The following is a 19,840-nucleotide window of genomic DNA, read 5'->3' as shown; positions in this document are numbered from 1 at the left end:
CAACACAGGACACTGGAGGGGACTCCTTTCTGCCAGCATCCCCGAGGGGTGCCTGCTCCTGCTGGCAGCCTTGAGGGGCTGGAGACCAGCCAGGCTGCACAGGATCACTCTTGTGCTGCTGCTCCAAGGGTGATTCACAGCTGGGGAGGCAGCCTGGCTGGGCTGGAGGCCAAGGCCATCACCGCGCGGTCAGACTTGGATGGTAATCCCAATTGGTTTTGCATGAGCTCCCATTTCATTCAGATTAAGGAAAGACCTGCCCAGGGTGGACGTTTGGTGGCTTGGGGGTGGGGACAGAAGGTGGAAGGTTACTGGATTCCCAGGCATTTGGATTTTAATGGCTAAGCATGTCTCTTCTTAATTCCTTCACCAGCTTGGTTTTTTTTCCCCCTTATTGTTGTTGTTTTCCTGAGCTTAATTGGAAATCTGCAAAGAAGGGTTTGAACTTCATTCATTTCTTCATTTTAAAAATAAATATTTGTCAAGCACAAGTGTTTCAGCTTCAGAATTGGGAATGACTGGCGAAAGCCTCTGAAATTTGTACATACTAGAGGCCCCTGCCTTTGGTGGTACCCCTAGAAAGTAAATGTGAACCTCAATAAGGAACAGGGTCCCTCATGTAACTGGAGTGGTAGGAAAAATACAGATTCCAGGGTCAGACTGGATCCTCATTCATTTGTCGGATTTGGTAGCTCAGGGCATTTATTTAATGTACTGTGTCCCATTTCCCCCATCAATTCTATCAGAACATATCATTAGCTGTTGCAGAAAACCTTTCTGTTACTTTAACAATAAGGAAACATCCTGAGTAGCTAGAAAGGCCTGGACACATGATAACCTTTGGGGCTATTTTAATTCAGTGGCTCAGGGACATCACCAAAGACCAATGCTTTTCCTCTCTGTTCCTGACCTTCCCTGGCTCCAGCCCCCTACCCCGTTCTTATAACAAGAGGGTTGCCAATAGTTCTGGGAGCTACCTGTTTCTTTGATCTTATCAAGGGTGAGGGGAGGTGCTCTCTTCCCCTATCACAAGACATAGTCCTTGCTTCACTCTAATTGCAAATGTTGAATGGTTTGGGTCTGCTTTCTCTCCATCGCTGTGGCCAGAGAGTGAGATTAAACCTATTTGTTTCTGCCCATCGAAGACCAGCCCAGGAAGCAGGGGGTGGGTCCAGTTCCACCTAAAAGGTGAGAATGGTTGGAATGGATCCTGAAGGGGCCATGCAAGCCAGGACAAAAAAGCTCTTGAGAAGATTATATCAATAAGGAATCATGTATAAAATCATCTCCCAGTACCTGATGTCTAGGAAGGGCTGAAAAATTGTGCTTAAGAGGAAGACAAGCAAAAAGGCTAGCACAAACCCCAAATCAAATACTTACATCACACACCACCCTGGTGTCAGAGTTCAGTGAATTCAACAGAAATGAGAGACAGCAGACTTTTGGATGAATTGATGTTATCAGATGGCATTAATATGGTGTCCTTTCTGTAACTTAATCCCTCTGAATAGCTCTGCCATTCTCCTTGAGCTCATAAAAAGTTAAGAATTACCTATTAAAATTAAAAATGAATATATAATGGGAATATTTGGAATATGATTTTTTCTTTAGTTTTGTTATTGAAATTTCCAAAATTATACCACATTATCTTATAGAGACTTGTACAAATGGCATCTAATCAAGTTTGGTGATCTCCTAGCTATTGCTTCTCCCCATCTACCTCTGGCATTCTCCTCACCTTCCTACATTTTTATATGGATGGTGATGTTTGATCCCAACTTATGTGGATGGAAATATTAGTGCTCATCAATAGTCATGGCAAATCTGTGAGCTCAGAGTGGTGATGATCCTGAAGACCTGGGCCAGCACCTTGAATCAGGGGATGGATGGCACTGGGAAAGTCCTATCTTTTCTAGACTTGTCCTCAGCCTTGGGGAATGTGGACAATAGTCCTTCCTCATGGTCTTCACGTTGTTCCAGCAGTTCTAGGAAAGACTATTAGATGGCCCAGAGATGACCTAGTCTGTTAAGTGTTCTTGGAAGACTGAGAATGACTCATGCCCAAAACACATTTTCCTGGAATGCCCACATGCCCTTCACTGGGGACATAAATAGAAACTCTAGGGGATTTGGGGACCCTACATCTATTCCAGAATCTGAAGCATAAGCCAGTGGGTTCATAGACAGAACAAGTCCACCTGGTGTGAATCTTCTGGGGTTCTGGCTTCTCTGCGAAGGGCAGCAGTGATCCTGGCTGCTAGTTTCAAAGAATCAGCCCATATCTTTACATCCAAATTTGTTCTGCTAACAAATGTAGCTAATAAGACTGCCTTTCTGTTGTAGGATGATGCTCTGATCCGAAGCAGCATCAGTTTTCCCCTGTTTGCCTCATCCCCAGATTCCTCTTCCCCCATATCAGCCCCACCCTCTTGTTGAAAGATACACAAGCAAGGCGTCAAAGTTGTGAGCCTAAGGCCTAGTGAGCCAGAGAGAAGAACACCAGCTTCTGAGTGCAGCCTGGTTTGGCCTCCCCGCCCCCCTCCAGTATCCCCACCCCTTCTCTCGGCCATTCCCCGCCAAGAGGCCCCTGGTGGGCTTGTGCCGCTCCTACCTGTTTGTCTTTCCTGATAGTTCAGTTGGTAAAGAATCCACCTGCAATGCGGGAGACCTGGGTTCCATCCCTGGGTTGGGAAGAGCCCCTGGAGAAGGGAAAGGTTACCCACTCCAGTATTCTGGCCTGGAGAATTCCACAGATGAGTCCATGGGATCACAAAGAGTCGGACACAACTAAGCGACTTTCACTTCACTTCATGCCCCTCCCTTGCCCATGGAGAGGGAAGCTCCCGGCTGAGGCTGGACCACGGGCGGCTCAGGATCTGAACTCACATCTGAACTCTCTTCTTCCTCTTGTCCACAGATCCGGGTAGACGGGCCCAGGGGCAACGCCCTCCAGTATGAAACGGTGCAGGTGGTGGAGCCCGGCCCCGTGCTCCGGGACATGGCCTTCTCCAAGGACCGCGAGCAGCTCTACATCATGTCGGAAAGGCAGGTAAGGCTCTCGGCGCTCTGCCAGACATTCATCTTGCCGCTAAAGACTAGCCTGTGGCTCCGTGGAAACCTACAGGAGGCTGGCTGCAGAGAGGGGGTTTGATTTATTGGGCTCAGTGTATATCCTTTCTGTTCTGCTGCCTGGGGCCGGAGGCTGAGTGCACCTGAAACAGGGAATGAAACCGTTCAAATATCAAAATAACTGTGAGTCAAAGACAAATCCACTGACTTCAGAGTGATGGTGTGTGTAGGGGCAGGGCCAACACTTGCCCTCTTTTAAAGAAATGCGGTACGGATGCTCAAGTTTCTGGTCTAGATTTTCCTACAACACTGTATAATCTCCTACCAAGGTCACCTTCATGGACCCTGGAGGTCTCTGGTGGGCAAGGATTTGTCACCTTTCCCCCCTCCAAAATAGTTGCAGGCAGATCATGAAAGAGTCAGATGGATGGAGATTCTGAAAACAAGGTCTGTGTGTGTGAAATGAGATGCGGTGGCATGTGTCCTGAGCCTTTGTGTGATAAGCTGCATGGCATCACCGATGCAATAGACATGAACTTGGGCAAACTCTGGGAGATGGTGAGGGACAGGGAGGCCTGGCATGCTGCAGTCCATGGGGTCGCAAAGAGTCAGACATGACTGGGTGGCTGGACAACAGCAGCAAGAACTCTAACATGGAACCTCCAGCAAATTCCATGAAGCCATGCCAGGCAGAACAAATGCGGTGTGGGGATGGCTATTAGCTGAGGTGGAGTAGGAAGTGGCAAAGCTGGAGTTACTTCTGGAACTCAGCTGCGAACTCAGTTCTTCAGGGGTCCCTGAGCTTAGGCCAGGACTCAGAAGTTTGCAGCAGGTGGAGGAATCAATTTTGCTTTGGAAATATGGTCCAATTAAGGGTATGTGCTGTGGTACCCTAATTCACAGAGTGTTCCACCCTGCAAGAAACGCCCCACCCCAAGCGTGGCTTTGCGCTGCCATACCTCCGTCGCCTCTCTGGAGGATGGGTCATCCTGGGAGCTGTCTTCCCAATCCATGAATATGTATACATTAGCTCTGAGCGGCCAAGGCAGATTCCCCGCCTTATTCATCTTCATTAGCGAGGCCTGGACTCCCCAGAGGACCTTTCTGACAGAGTCTGGATTGTCCCCTCTCTGCATAGTGGGGGAGATAAATACCACATTATGCCACCCACAGGGCTTGTGCATTATGCCTTGGGAGCCCACAGCAGCTCCACCCTCCCCCAGAGCTCGATGACATCTTCCCGGGGTGTGGGACCCCCCCATTCAGCCACACTGGGACTCATTGTGGTGTCCTGGTTGAGGCTGCCATGGCCGGGGAATGGCCTGAGGTGGGGCTGAGAGAGAAGTCTTTTATCCCAGGAGTCAGGACCCGTATGAAACTGCTCCTTTGCTTTCATTCCTTATTCCCTTCTGGTGGGTCCACACTCTCCCTCCCTGCCTACCTCCAAGGCCCTAGATGCTGATAGGAGGTAGCTTTCCTTGGTGGAATGAATTCTTGAGAGAAGACCAATACCTCCACAAGCATTGAATGCTTCAGGATTTCTTACATGACCTGAAAGCCAGGGTTTCTGAACCTGAGACTTAAAGACTTCCAAAGAAGAAAATACAAAAGCTGTATGGAGCCCCCTCTGATAGGTGCCTTGGGATTTGAGCTTCTTGACCTCAGCTGTCCTACTTCCCTGAGGGCACAGTTAGTGTTCAGCACCCATTCATGCTTGACCCACAAGGCCTGCTGGGAGCGCTAGATTATGGGCACTTTGGAAAGAAGGCAGGAGTAGATGGAGTCAAGGCCTTCATCCATCATGGCACTGCTTCTCACAGAGAAGGGGTGGCTGCCACCCAAATCACAGCTCCAAGGCCCGGATATCTGGGCCAACAATCCACTGGGTTTGCAGATTCTCGGTGGGGAGTGGTAAGGTAGCAAGACGGGTAAATAACCAGGCCTTGTTGTCAGGATATCTGATCATAAACCGTGGTCCTGCCATTTGCTAACTGTGATCTCAGGAGCTGTTAAGCTTTGTAAGCTCTCCTTGTTCTCAGCTGGCACATGGAGGTAATGATAAAATCCAGTAGTGTGGTTCCATGGATCAAATGAGATAGTGCATGTAATCAGCATGAATCAAGCCTGGCACAGAGTAAGGACTCGATCAGTAGAGGCTCTTATTCTTAGGACATTGCACCAGGAGTGTGTGGACCTAGCTGCGTGTGGAGTCGGGCATCAAGATTCTGGGTGACCTGTGAAGGGTGGAGCACAGGGCAAGGTCAAGCCAGGCCCCTGAGCAGGGATCCAGTCCTAGTGGAGAGCAAATCAAGAACCCACAACCTGCGGCTCTGACGGGACAGGAGCAGCCTAGTAAATACATCTGGAGATACAGCAGGCCCCAGGGCATCAAGTGAGTGAGTCATGAAGGATCAGAACACTTTGCAGGCCAGGACGATAGGCTAAGGGTATGGGCTGATGACTGATGTCGGCTATGCCTGAAACGTGCTGCAGTTTCTCATCTGGCTGATATGTTCTTGTCCTTAAAGCTTAGCTCTGCTGCCACCTTCTCCACTGAGCTGTTCCTGACCCGGGGTTTACACCTCTATGGTAGCTCTTCTCTGACTGAGCCGTGATGACTTTCTTATTTATCTATTTTTAATTGAAGGATAATTACTTTAACGAATTGAAAGCTAAAGCCATATGATCATCGCAATAGATGCAGAAAAATTTTGGACAAAATTCAATATCCATTTATGATTAAAAAAAAATAAGAACTTCCAGAAAATAGACATAGAAGGAACATAGCTCCACGTGATGACTTTGTTTTTCCCTCCTACCAGACTGTCAGCAGATGGAGGACAGTTCTTTGTCTTCTTCATCTGTCTAAACCTCGACTTTAAACCCTTTATAGTTATTCTGATGAATGAATGAATGAACCCCCAGCGTCTTCACTGAGCCAGAGTTAGAATAGAGAAGGACTGATACAAACGATTTATTGCTTATTTTAATTCCTAAGTTTGAACTTAGATAATTAATAAAAAGACTACACTTTGGATAAAGGAAACACCCCCCCAAACTTCAGTCCCCTGTTTATCACTGCTATGACTTTAGCCCTGTTCTGAACTATTTTTTTCTTTGTGTTTTCCCTTATATAAACTTGCTGATTAAACTTAAATAGCCTACTTTATCTCTTAAATAATAATATCATACCTCTCACGTGCTAGTTATACGTAATATTCTTAACTGTGATATTGTGATTTAAAATAAGAAAAACATACCTGGTCTCCACCCTATTTATGGTACAGAATTACCACAATCTTTGGAATTTCCCGAATGAAGAGAGTAATGGAGCTACTATTACAATTATTTGCAAGTTGAAGAATTCCATAGCCAGCTCTTGTTTCTGTTGTTATGGATATATGAGTTCCCCTTTATTTCTCATCCAGCAGGGCCTGCCTTCCATGGACACTTTTTTGGGAATGGTTGAGTGCTCCCTGCTAGGTATCAGCGTCATTTTGTCAAGGCCTGCCTGTCTGTTGCTCTGCTATATTATGTTTCTGTCTCTGTCCTTTCTTCTGCATGACTCTGGGTATCTCCCTAGGGGGGGTGTGTGGGTATGTGTGTGTGTGCATACACACACCTTCCCCTGTGTCTGACTCTATGTGTCTCCATCAGTCTGCGTGAATGTATATGGTATATTTACTGCAACTGCTGCACTCCCCAGGGAACGTCTATATACACTGAAACCAGTGCGATAAAAACCTGCCAAACTGGTGGGAGGGAAGTGAGAAGTGTCAGTGAGGCAGACGCACGAAGAGACGAGATGGCAGAGCTGGTGGCTGTCCTCAGGCACCCTGGGGCGACCCCCTACGGGGAGGAGAAGCAGCTATTACCCCCACCAGGCAAGTGTCTTCTTTGAGAGCCTCAGAGCAAGTGGCAGATTTCTCAGTAAATTTCAGCTTCCCTGCCAGCCTCGCTCCACCTCTCCCCTGCCTGAGAGCCAGGGGCCTTGAACACATGTTTCTGCTCATGAGATACACTTTCAGTTGTGTTTGGGCCAAAGCTGTCTCTCACAGAGCTCTTTGTTTTGCTGACTCCTGTTGACAGTGGGTCAGCTTCAGGTGCCTGGGGACATCACAGACTGTCCCTCGCATAAGCAGTGGCACTCTAGTCCTAGCTGTGAGCCAGGATACGGATGCCTGCAGGAGCGGAGGAGGTGGGTCCACCTGTGGTTGGAGTTACCTAGGAAAGCAGGGTCAGGCAGGGGCCCATCATAATCTGGTCCACTTGGCTCCATCATAACCCAGTAGGGAAGCAGCGAAGGCCATGTTGCTTTGTAATGGATCACCCAGGCCTGATTCATTCGTTCACTCAACAGATTCACTCAACTAGGCAACACGTGCTGAACACGAGCTCAAGCACTGGGGATTTAAAAGTGAAGAAGCATAAATATCCTTGACTTTAGGAGCTTGTGGTTTCAGCAAGAAGAAACAGTCAAGAAGAATCAACCTGCTAAAAAGTCCTATAGTAGATTATCAGGTAACACATGCCATTGAGCAAGGTAAAGAGATTCGGGAGGACTGGTCAGGGTGAATGGCTTGAAATTTTAAAAACACAGTGATCAGAGAAGGCTTCCCAGAGAGCAAGGACATCAAAGTGAAGGGGCCTGTGGAGGACCCCTGTCCTTGTCTGTTTTCTGTATTTCAGTTTGAGCTCTTTGCCTGGGATTGTGAAACTGAGAGATGGTGAAGAACGCATGGTGGGAGAGAGGGGTTTGGGGAAAGGATGCTTTGTAAATGATTTGTACCATGTTGTGAGTTTCAGAAGGAAGCTCAGCTCAGGGAAAGGTGATACTGGGGTTCAAGACAGGCTCATGCCCCTTGGGACTTGCACCCTCTCTGGGTGGCGCGTCTGCCGAGGACCCTCTGTGTGACAAGCAGACCATTATTGCCCCTCTGTGCCTCAGTGTCCCTACCTGCCCCCACCTGCCTCCCAGGATGTTCTGAGACTAGCCGACATGAAGTCTGACAAGCTCAGAGGTCCAAGGACCTTGGTCTCATACAAGGGCAGTCCTGGGGTCCAAGGTGATGGCCCCTGTAAGAATGATTTCCCTCCCTTGGTGCTGGGTCCCCAGGCACGTGTTATTCCTCCCACCCCCGCTGGGCCGAAGTGTCCACTCCAGTTTGCATTTGGATGGCTGACACTCTGACAAGGCCGTTTGGACATTTGCTCCCGGTACCCAGACAGGACTATTCCCGATAGCTCCTGGGAGAGGGGGCTTGAAGTGCAGGCCTGAGAGCAAGCGACAGCCCGTGAGCCACTGCAGGCATTTGCAAAAAGAGAAGAGCTGTTGCCCTGTTTCCCCCAATTTCACTCAGGTGGAAGCCTTCCCACTTGTCTGGAGCAATTCCCAAAGCATCCTGTGCATAATGACGGAGATGTTCTACTTCTCCCTTCCTTCTAACAAAGGCAGAACCTGAACTTCCTGGTGGTCCAGGGGTTAAGAGTTCTCCTGCTAATGCAGAAGCTACGGGTTCAATCCCTGGTCTAGGAAGATCCCACATGCCACGGGAAAGCTAAGCCCGTGCACCACAGCTACTGAAGCCCACCCGCCCTAGAGCCCATGTTCAGCCGTAAGAGAAGCCATCACGATGACAAGCCATGCACTGCAGCTGGAGAGTCACCCCAGCTCACAGCAACTAGAGAAAGCGTGCACACACCAACGAAAACCCAAAATCAGCCCCAAATCAATCGATTAATTAATTTTGAAAACATGGCAGAACCACTCCCTGGGAGGCACCTGGGCAGGGGAGATGGCTTCCTGTTCCGGGTTCGACACTCCGGTGCTGGCAGCTGAATTCTCCATAGCGCCATCAAACCTTAAGACTGGAAAAACCTTCAAGGCTTCTCAGGTTCAACTCTCTCCTGCTGCTTTTCCCACTATGATTCATGAGCTGACTGAAGCCCAGAGAGGTAAATGGCTTGTTTAGAGTCACAGAGCTGGTTGGCAGAGGAGCCAAGTTAGAACACAGCTCAGCTCATCCTGCAAGGTCTGCTCCAGGCCCCACTTCCAACAAGGACCGTGGAGCTCTCGAAGGGGCCGAGAGTCCTCTTCATCTCCTAGTCTTCCCAGCAGGACAGTTCTGTATCCCAATCCTTGGCCACCAAAACAAGCATTAGAAATCGAAAAGGCTTGCTGGGGTGGGGTGAGCTGATTGGGACACTGCGGGTGATGGTAAGAACTCAGAACCAGGACTTCTCTGGTGGTCCAGTGGCTAAGACTTTGCGCTCCCGATGCAAGAGCCTTGGGTTCGATCCCTGGTCGGGGAACTAGATCCCACGTGCCATAACTAAAGATGTCGCATGCTGCAACTAAGACCCAGTGCAGCCAAATAAATAAACAAATAAAAACAAAAGAACTCAGAGCCACCCCACTGCCCCGTGTAGAAGGGCCCTTGGTTTATTCTCCCAGTCCAGTGCACATTGGGACAAGAGCCCCCTTCTATTCTAGAACATCCTGGGAGTACACAGAGCTCTAGACATAGCCAGGATACCCCATAAGGGGAGTGGGTAGCAAAGTGTTCTAACCCCACACTCCTTTTCCAACAGACTTGCATCAGAGACACTCATAAAAAGTGTTAAACCCTCTAACATCTGAATAGGGTCGAATTCAGCAGCCTCCGTAAGAGGAAGAGAATGACAGTGACCATGGGGGTGACTGGCAGACAGAAATGTGTGCAGCATGGGGACCCTGGAATGATAAGGAATAGGCCATGTAGATGGGGCTTCACCCTGACCCTCAAAGCTCATCTGCTCTGCTCCCCGGAACAAGTCACTCAAGCAGAGTTTGTGCTTCGGTGTCTTCATGCAGAAAGCACAAATGATAAAAACCAGCTTTCAGGGCTTTTAGAACTAAAGGTAATACACGTAAAGTGTCGGGTGTGGGCGGTATCACTATTGTCATTACTATTATTACTAATACTCTTAGGAACACCCAGACGAACCACTTAACCTTTGGTGGCTAAAAGCTAGTTCACCTTCAGACACCAGCACCCCCCCCCAATCCCCGGGCACCCCCCCAATCCCGTTTAGAATCCCCCAGAAAAGCCTGAGCACCACCCCCTTCACATCTGTTAGCACCAGGAGACTGAGGCCTGGGGGTCTGGGGTTTCCCATCCCAATCAGACAGAGCTGCATCCCTTCAAAGGGCTTGGCAGGGTTATCTTCATAACTGTGCTTCTGCTTGTACGTGCATGCTAAGTCACTTCAGCTGTATATGACTCTTTGTGACCCCATGGACTGTAGCCCGCCAGGCTCCTCTGTCCATGGGATTCTCCAGGCAAGAATACTGGAGTGGGTGGTCATTTCTTCCTCCAGAGGGTCTTCCTGACCCAAGGATTGAACCCTGGTCTCTTATGTCTCCTGCATTAGCAGGCAGGTTCTTTACCACTAGTGCCACCGGGGAAGCCCCGGGGAAGGCATTTAGTTTGAGTCCAGCCCCACAGGACTTGAGGTCATCACAGACTGGGCATCTGAATAGCTTCTGGCTCCTCACCTGTCAGGACCTCTCAGGCAGACAGGAAAATGGTTTGTTCTCCTTCTCTGTGCCGCAAATAAAGAAGAGCTAGTACTAAAAGGAGGGCAGGGGTGGGCAGAGAGGGGGCGGAGTGGGAGGAAAGACAGGAAACCCGAGGGCGAGATGATCAGGGGAACAAACGCCTGGCAGCCCTCTGATCCCGAACTCCCCTCAGCATCTGTCTCCAGCACTTGGTCTGACAATCAGATCCTCTCTCCGCTCGGTGCCAGGGTCCCCATTATTTCAGGGCACTTGAAGTGCTGTCATAAAGGCAACGACCTGTAACATCCCACTCAGCAGCATGTGCGGAGACTCCACAGCATGGGCAGACAGGGCCAGGGGCTGCGTCTCTGCCACCTTTCAGGTATCTCCCCATGTGTGTTTATTGAGTGCCTACTGTATGCCCAGTGCAGGGCCAGGCACTGTGCAGAATAGAGAAAAGCAGAGCAAAGTATGTTCTGGAAGCTCTGTGGGAGTGAGATGGATGCAAACTCCAGCCTACAGGGTGTTGAAAAGAAAGGGGTCCAACTGCTGGGGTTGCCCTAAAACCACAGCGTGTATGCCGAGTTGTTTCAGTCATGTCCAGCTCTTTGTGACCCCGTGGACTGTAGCCCACCAGGCTCCTCTGTCCATGGGATTCTCCAGGCAAAATCACTGGAGTGGGTTGCCGTGCCCTCCTCCAGGGGATCTTCCTGACACAAGGATCAAACCGGCACCTCTTATGTCTCTTGCATTGGCCCGTGAGTTCTTTACCACTAGCACCACCTGGGAAGCTCTGTGCATTTGGGGTCCTAGAGAGATGATGTTAGCCCGAAGGGCACACTCTCCTTGCAGCTTAGGTGGGTATCGCAAGGACTCCGGTCTGGAGACAGAGTTCAGGGTATGTGTCCCAAGATAAACCTCAACTGCACAGGCACCCCCATCCCCTAACCCAGGATGGGAGCAGATGGAAACCACCCCCCACAATCCCACCCCTCTCCCCTTCCTCCATGGATGGCGTCTGAATGGAAGTGGTTAAGTTCGGTGAGAACTGGTTTGAGTTGTGCTTGAAGTTCTGCAGAAAAAGAGAAATACTGGATCCTTAAGTGAGCTGTGTGCTCAGTTTGAATATTGATGAGAAGTTTTCGAAAGTAAAATAGACACGTGTTAATTTGTGCCATTGTTCGAGAGGACTAGTTGGCATTAGTGGCATCACATGACTTTGCTAAACACAATATAGGTATACAAGTAGAAATTACAAATAGTAGAATTATATCTGATCTGTCTTGTAATTGCCTTTCAAATATCACATGGAGACAATGGAGACATGAATTTGAAACTGACTCAGAGACGATGCAATCATTTCAAGGGAATGTATGTTGGTTGAGGAAAAGACTGTCTGGATATTTAAAGAAAGTTGTGCAAAACAATGGAATAGAGAAATAAGTACATCATCCTCAGAAAGGGTTCTGTGCTGGTGTGGAAGGCGTTCTAGTATCTTCTGGGTGACTTGAAGGTGTCCACAGCATTAGCCAGAACCACCAGTCCTGATTTCTGGCCTTGGTTCTGCCACTTTCTACCTATATGACTTTGAGCAAATTATTTAACTTCTGAGTATTTCATTTTTCTCAGCAGTAACACAGGGATGGGCTAGTGCCCACTGACTAAGTGGTTACAGTGAATAAATTAGATAATATATTTAACTGTTTGTGCAGGGCCTGGCACTTAACAAGGGCTCAACAACTCTTGGCTTCCATCTTTATTATTAATATTTTCTATTAGAAGGGTGCCTATATTTTATTGAAATAAGTTCCACCTATAATATTTTTACTTCCCTCATTCATAGGCTCACTCTTGTCTTCTCCAAGACCTGTGAGGCCCATTTTTTTGGTGCCTAAAATGGCAGCGAGCAAACCAAGGCAGCCTCCATGGACCACACTCCCCATGTCAGCTCTGGCTCCTAGCCCGAGCCAAGGCACTGAGGCTACACTAGTGGGCCCTTTGTGCACATCTCACTTCCTTGAGATGTCACCTTGGAAGGGGGTCATCACTCACATCTGCGGGTCCTTCAGCGTAGGAGGAGAGACCCCTCCAGGGAAATCCTACTTCCCTGCAGCCCCCTTGAGTCCACATGACTTGGCGATAAACGTTCACTCTCGTTAAGACAAGGAAGTCTCAGGAGACTAGCGGTACACACGTGAACTGTGACACATACACAGGTTCTCCCGCTTGTCCCTTGCCTCGGCGCCACTTTAAACATCAGCTAGTCCAGGGTTCCCCAAATTTCATCCTCAGAGCCAAAGTTTTGCAGGATATTAAAAAATAAAAACAAGCCTTCTTTGGTCTAATGCATTTGGAGTATTCTTGCCTGGGAAATCCCATGGACAGAGGAGCCTGGTGGGCTATACAATCCATGACATCACAAAAGAGTTGGACACAACTTGATAACCTAAACAACAGTGAGTAAGCAGATATCTTGACGGTAGCATTTCTTAGAGCATCAGTGTGCTAAATCTCCAAGCTAGGGGAGCACTGGCAAATTTAGGAGGTCATGTCTCCCAGACTCCTTTGACCACAAAATTCACTTTACCACGAGCACTCAGGGTGGAACTTTCACTGGGAAAGACTTCATTTTTATCTCTTCCCAGCCTCTCCAGGTTTCTCTCAAGCTGTTTGCCTGGCTCTAGGCCTGGCACTGGTCTCATCTTCTGCACTGTTTCATTCGTAGGCACAGACTGGATCCTTGGTCTTTACTCCTCTGAATTTGGGAAAGGAGGGTTCTTTGATCTTTGCCTTAAAGTCACAGCCAGACTTTGGGGCTAAGATTCTCTCCTTCCAGCTTATGACCCCCCGCTGTCCCCTGGGCTCTCTCTGCTCATAAGTGCTCCCAGAACCATCTCTCCTCCATCCTAGGTTCCTTCTGCCCTCTTCAACTCTGAACTTGGCCCCACCCTTAATCCTCAATTCATTGTTCTCTGAAAGTCACCAATTTTATTAAAATTATTAACGTTCTACCTCTTGCCTACTATCACCATTCAGATGTGTACTGTTCTCACCTGAGATTCATAGATTATACCACTTTGCATCTTTTCAGATGGTTCCTAATGCAGGAGCCATTGTTCTCAGATCTTTATTAGTCTGTCTTCAATAATTCAATAATGCTGATAACCTGATATTCCTCAATTCACAATGATTTAGAGGAGACAATTCATTTAAGTATGGGGGCGTCCCTGGTGGCTCAGATGGTAAAGAATCTGCCTGCAATGCAAGAGACCAGGGTTCGATCCCTAGGTCAGGAAGATTCCCTGGAGAAGGGAATGGCAACCCACTCCAGTATTCTCGCCTGGAGAATTCCATGGACAGAGGAGGCCGGTGGGCTACAGTCCATAGGATCACAGAATTGGACACAACTGAGCAACTAATGCTTGCTCCAAAACACCAAAGACCAAACTTTTAACATGTGGTACCCTTTTTTTCTCTTTATTGTACTGGTCTTAAAGTATACTTTGATGCTAAATGGTGCTAAGAAGGATCAGATGGTGCAAGGGAAGACATGATTAGAACATCTATTTATTTTTCTATTTAAAATAGGAAATTAGGCTTTGCTCTTTTAATATATAGTGAATACTGTGTGCCATTTTCCTGCCTTGGTCTATACATCAGCCATTTATGTGTCTAGAAGGCATGGAGGTATGTGGAGGGGCCTACCTCTCCCAGTGGTAGACACTGGCGGTCTTACTGACTGATTCAGTTTCACATATATGACAGAAAATATGTACGTGCAACTGATACTGTCAATATTGTTTTTTAAAAATCCTTTAAATAGAATCTACAGTATTTTGCGATGAGCTGAGAGTGAGCATGAAAATTTATTTTGTACAACATAGAGGTTTTCTGGTTATGGAAATGTAAAGAGTTTGCTTTTAAAAGAATCAAAATGTTCTACATTTGCTGACCTTTTCAGTTCTGACAAGCACCTGTCAGAACTATGCCACTTTGCTGATAACTTTGAAAACGTAAACAGTTCATCTGCCCCCTCAATATAAAGGCAATGTGTTAACAATGATTTAGAAAGTAACTACTTTCAGAAAGCATTTAGGGCAAGGAGAGACCATTTGGGAAGAGAAAAAGGATGTTTGGAAATATTTTCACGTTTATATGATTTGATAATGAGGAAATATGACACTTTAAAAACTCATATCTCAATGCTTTAAAAACTTGAAAATAGAATCTTCTACTTGCTTAAAAACCTTCTAAGTAGTTTCTGAGAGTTTTAACCCATTTGTTAAAAAATATAAAAATTTAGCATCTTCCTATTAGTTAAAAGAACAGTTGATTGACATCAGAAAAGATGGAAATCTATTAGCTGAATTTCAACAAGAATCTTCACGTAATTGGTTCATGAAACTGAAAAGATATATACATATCCTGATTTAGTCAGCATAGCCAGCAGTGTACTTTTTGCATCTCTGTGTCTACATGAAGTGTCTTTTTGCTGTTGTTATGACAGCCAATGAAGCAAAGTATTGAAATAAACTGGACCCTAGACCTCAAAACCCCGTATCACAAAGTGCTAAACAAGTATTTTCAAAAGTAATGAAAGCAATCCCAACACATCAGTCTCACCACTATTTGTAATAATTTTCATGGTGATAGTAAAATGTTTGTATCATTCATTAATAATAGAAAATAAAAATTAAGATGGTATTTTACCTTTATCTCACTTCATTATTTCCTCATTTTGTAATAATGCAATGGTGTTAATAAGTACTCTTTGTAAAGAAATATATGAGCTTTATAAGTGTATGCTCAAAAATTGTTTTTTACTATGGGGTATGCAATCAAAACTCTTTAGAGACCTACTGGTCATTGGAGTGTGTAAAGTTGCAGCTGTTTCATAAATTGCTTTCATCTCAATCTCTGATATTCACTTTCCTGTTACCTTTTAAACCAACCTCCTTTGTACCCAAGAGTTTGTTCGTTTAGACCCAGCTCAGAAGCTCATAGTCTTCTGTGAGTTGGTGCATCCATGTGGGTGGAGTCCCTGTGGTCAGTTTCTTTATTCCTCAGTAATTTGCCCAATGCCTTCTAGATCTTTCTAGGGCCAGGATCCCTGAACAGCAGATTGAAAATTCCCTGTGGGAGCAACAGTAAGGAATTTGAGATGATGCTGACAGATGAGCATCAGATAAGCAGATAGCATTACCATGGCTATGCTGTGAAAGGTGGTGGGGACAATTCTTGCATCTAAATGCTCAGAATGACCTTGGAGCTTGAGAATCACTGTGTGTGTGCTGTGCTTGTTTGCTTTGGTCGTGTCTCACTTTTTGTGGTTCCAAGGACCACGGCCCCCCGGGCTCCTCTGTCCATGGGATTCTCCAGGCAAGAATACTGGAATGGCTTGCCATGCCCTCCTCCAGGGGATCTTCCCGGTCCTGGGACTGAACCCACATCTCCTGTGTCTTCTGCACTGCAGGCAGATTCTTTACCACTGAGCCCCCAGGGAAGCCCGGTGAGAATCATCACATAGACAGAAATCAGCCAGCCCAGAGTCAGTGTTTTCTCATCATGTCTCCAGTCCCCACTCTTTCCTCCTTGGTCTCATTCCATCCCCACTCTTTCCTTTATCCTATTTTCGACCTTCCTCCCACCATCCTCCTTATTTATCCCAATCTCTTATCTCACTCTTCTCCACATCCACCTTCCCCGTTCCCCTCTCTGGGGAGGGAGGCAGAGCTGGAATGGGGTCAGGCCAGTGTTTTTCAAACTGCTGGTCATGACACATTAGTGGGTCGAGAAATCAATTTAGTGGGTCACGGAATCAATTTAAAGGGTCATCACCAGAACGTTTTTTTAAATGGAATAGAGGAAAATCAAATAGAACAGTGTCCATCAAATAGTAAGGATAAGTGCTATCCGTAAGACTATATATGTGCCTGTATGTGTGTGCCCTGGGTTGCAACATAAAGCCTATCAGTTGCCGAGAGTCCTGGAATCCTGGTTGGAATGAACACGCTGGCCTAGGGGACAATGAGAATAACTTGCACACACTGGCAGTAAGGTGACTTCAGCTTTGAACTTCTGGCTCACATTTCAAGCCGTGCTAATGACATCATCTGCTCCTCCACTAGTTTGTAGTCAAGCGATTTCTCAGTTCCAACAGTTTGGCTTCAACAGCTGTTTGTTAACAGTTTGGTGTGACAGCTGTGGGCTGGTAGGCAGGCATTGGACACAGAGTAAGGCTAACTGGAACTGGAATCAAAGCTTGGCTTGATGTGAGTCTAGACTTCTGAGTCTCTGTTTTCTCATTTGTGCACCATATCCATTCTTTCCAATCTGTTATTTTATTAAGGGGGTTTTGTCATTCAGTCGCTAAGTCGTGTCCAACTCTTTTGTGACCCCATGAACTGCAGCATGCCAGGCTTCCCTGACCTCCACTATCTCCCAGAGATTGCTCAAATTCATGTGCCTTGAGTCAATGATGCTATCTATCCATCTCATCCTCTGTCCTCCCCTTCTCCTTTTGCCTTCAGTCTTTCCCAGCATCAGGGTCTTTTCCAATAAGTCGGCTCTTCGCATCAGGTGGCCAAAGTATTGGAGCTTCAGCTTCAGCATCAGTCCTTCCAATGAATATTCAGGGTTGATTTCCTTTAGGAGTATTAAGGTACACATGGAAAATAAATTTATTTACACAGCTCTCTAGGAGGCTGGAGGTCCCCCCATGACCAGAGGGCACCAGACTCTGGAGGACACGTCTCCACCAGGCATTTCCCAGCATCACTGCATGCCACCACTCCCCAGGTGGGAAACTGTCCAGATGACCACAGTATACAAACAGATCTGGAAATATTTGTCCCTGTAAGCCTGTGTGTAGGTCCCCATGCTGGGAACATACAAAGATGTGAAAGACATCAATGCCATCTAGAAGCTGACTGTTTAGCAGTTGTCCTCACCACCTGCAGTTTGCAAGAGACACTGTGTGGTTCAGGGCCAGCCGAGTCCTGAACAGCTTTTATTTGCAGTTGCCTCTTTTTGCCTGGGGCCCTGACACTTGAAAGTTTCTTTTCTTTCTGTGGGAACTGAACATAACCTCTGAAATGCCTTGTAATCTTGATATTTCTCAGTTATAGACATAAACCTGAGGTGAGTCAAGGCTCTAATGGCTCTCCAAATGCCAGAGTCTGCTGCATTCACCGTGCGCACCAAAGGGAGTAAAATTAATTACTACCTTCTTAAAGAGCTGAGCTTGGGTGGATACACCCTTGAAAGTGGCCAGCAGAAATGCTCCATCCTCCCCACGCAGCTGCCTGCACGTCTTTCTGCTAAAACCTTTGATGCCTGAGGACCCCTGCCTCGGGCCATTAGCAAGAAGGCTGGTCATTATTAACTAGTTGGCATTGACTGATGGCACCAAGTTTTTTTTTTTTGGTCACACATGGGCTGGTGGCAGCCGCTTAGTTGACCCCTGGAATTTGGAGTTTATTCTGCCATGGAAACAAAGAAATAAATTAGAGCAATAAACAGAAGCCCCCATGGTTAAACACACTGGTTAGAGCTGCTCACTAGCCTCTGCTGATTGCCTCCCAAAAACCACACACACACCAAAGAATCCTGCCTCTCAGCCCTTTGGTTCTCACTCCCAGATTCCTGGCACTCTTCCTCTCTAGACCATTAAAATGAAGAGAGAGATTTTGTCCTTTTATTTTCACCCTCTTGAGCCCAGTGTCACAGAAAGAGATGGTGTTTGTGCAACATCTTGCTTATTAAAGATTCGGGAATTCCAGGTTTATGTAAGCGATCTTCCTTTAAAATATGCTTATATAACAGATTGTATGTTAAGAGTACCATAGAAGTCTCTCTGCATAGAAAATAACTCTTTAACTTTGTCAGGTCATACTTGATGTTTCTTAAAAGTGAGAGACACATATTATTAAGTGATATCCTTTCAACTCAATTCCACAAGCACTTGTTATTGACCTACTAGAGACACTGGCAAGCAGCAGTTCAAATCTGATTGGCCATTGCTTTTGTAAATCAAGTTTTATTGGGACCCAGTCACACCCATTCATGGACGTCTCATCTACAGTTGCTTTTACCAGGACAGCAAGTTGAGTAATTGAGACAGGCCCTATGACCTCGCCAATGCCTGAAGTATAAACTATCTGGCCTTTTATAGACAACAGTGTGGTTTCTCCTGACCTACTATGTGTTAAATCTCAAGGTCAGGGGGAAAAGAGAGCTGGATACAGAAGTCTGGCCGGGTCCTTGTCCTCCGGGAGCCTGCAAGTTCACTGGGGAGAAGGATCTTCTTCATAAAGTGTGAACTGCCAACAGTCCTCAGTTTTCTGTTCAGCTACATGGTGTCCGCCCTCACCTTGGGCCTCTGCTTCCTCTTGCCATCTATCCAGGATGCCCCATGACCTCTCACCAGAGAAATCTTGTGCATGCTTCAAACCTGCTTCCCCTTCCCACCATTCTCACCTCCAAACTCTGCGTTACACTCTCCTGCTAGTTTGCCTTTGCAGGCCTGGAGGATAATTTGTACCATGCAGATGTTCAATGAGCATTTGGGATCTTCAGATGAATCCCCACACTGATTTGGGGAAGAAGGGGGAAATCTCCATGAAATGACCTTTTCATTACCAATTTAAAAAATATATATATATATATCCCAAGCAGAGTCCAGGCAAAACTCATGAGCTGGAATACTCTACATGTCATCTCAGGCCAAGACCTTGGCACGGGCTCTAAACCAAGTTCCAAGGATTCCCCAAATAATGAAACCATGTGGGTTACTGTCCTCTATCGTCTGTCTGTGTCTGTGTTAGTCACTCAGTTGTGTCCGATTCTTTGCAACCCCATGGTCTATAGCCTGCCAGGCTCCTTTGTCCATGGGATTCTCCAGACAAGAGTACTGGAGAGGGTAGCCATTCCCTTCTCCAGGGGATCTTCCCGACCCAGGGATCGAACCTGGGTTTCCTGCATTACAGGAAGATTCTTTACTATCTGAGCCACCAGGGAAGCCCACTGTCTTCTATACAAGTCACTATTTCTGGAGAATATCTTTTGTCCATTTTTGGTTGTATAGAAAAAAAGAGGGCCAAATAACATATTCTTCTCCTGCTTTCCCACTAACATCTTCTAAACACCACCCCTACAGAAAAGGAATTTTTTTAAAAAATCAAAATGAGAACAATAATTTTATGTGATAGGATTATTTATACGGCTGTTCTC

General features: G+C 46.8%; 1 protein-coding gene across 1 annotated transcript in view; it reads left to right on the top strand.

Moving 5' to 3' along the window:
* The window catches only part of PLXNA4 (plexin A4), a 472,117-nt gene that overhangs the window by 302,185 nt on the left and 150,092 nt on the right, over positions 1-19,840 (top strand). The window contains exon 4 of the mRNA XM_061165826.1: positions 2,918-3,049. Within this exon, the coding sequence (XP_061021809.1) occupies positions 2,918-3,049 (132 nt within the window). The remainder of the gene's footprint in view (positions 1-2,917; positions 3,050-19,840) is intronic.

Source organism: Dama dama, chromosome 18 (assembly GCF_033118175.1).
Source record: "Dama dama isolate Ldn47 chromosome 18, ASM3311817v1, whole genome shotgun sequence".
Classification (NCBI taxonomy): domain Eukaryota; kingdom Metazoa; phylum Chordata; class Mammalia; order Artiodactyla; family Cervidae; genus Dama; species Dama dama.
This window is presented reverse-complemented; position numbering and strand designations above follow the sequence as displayed.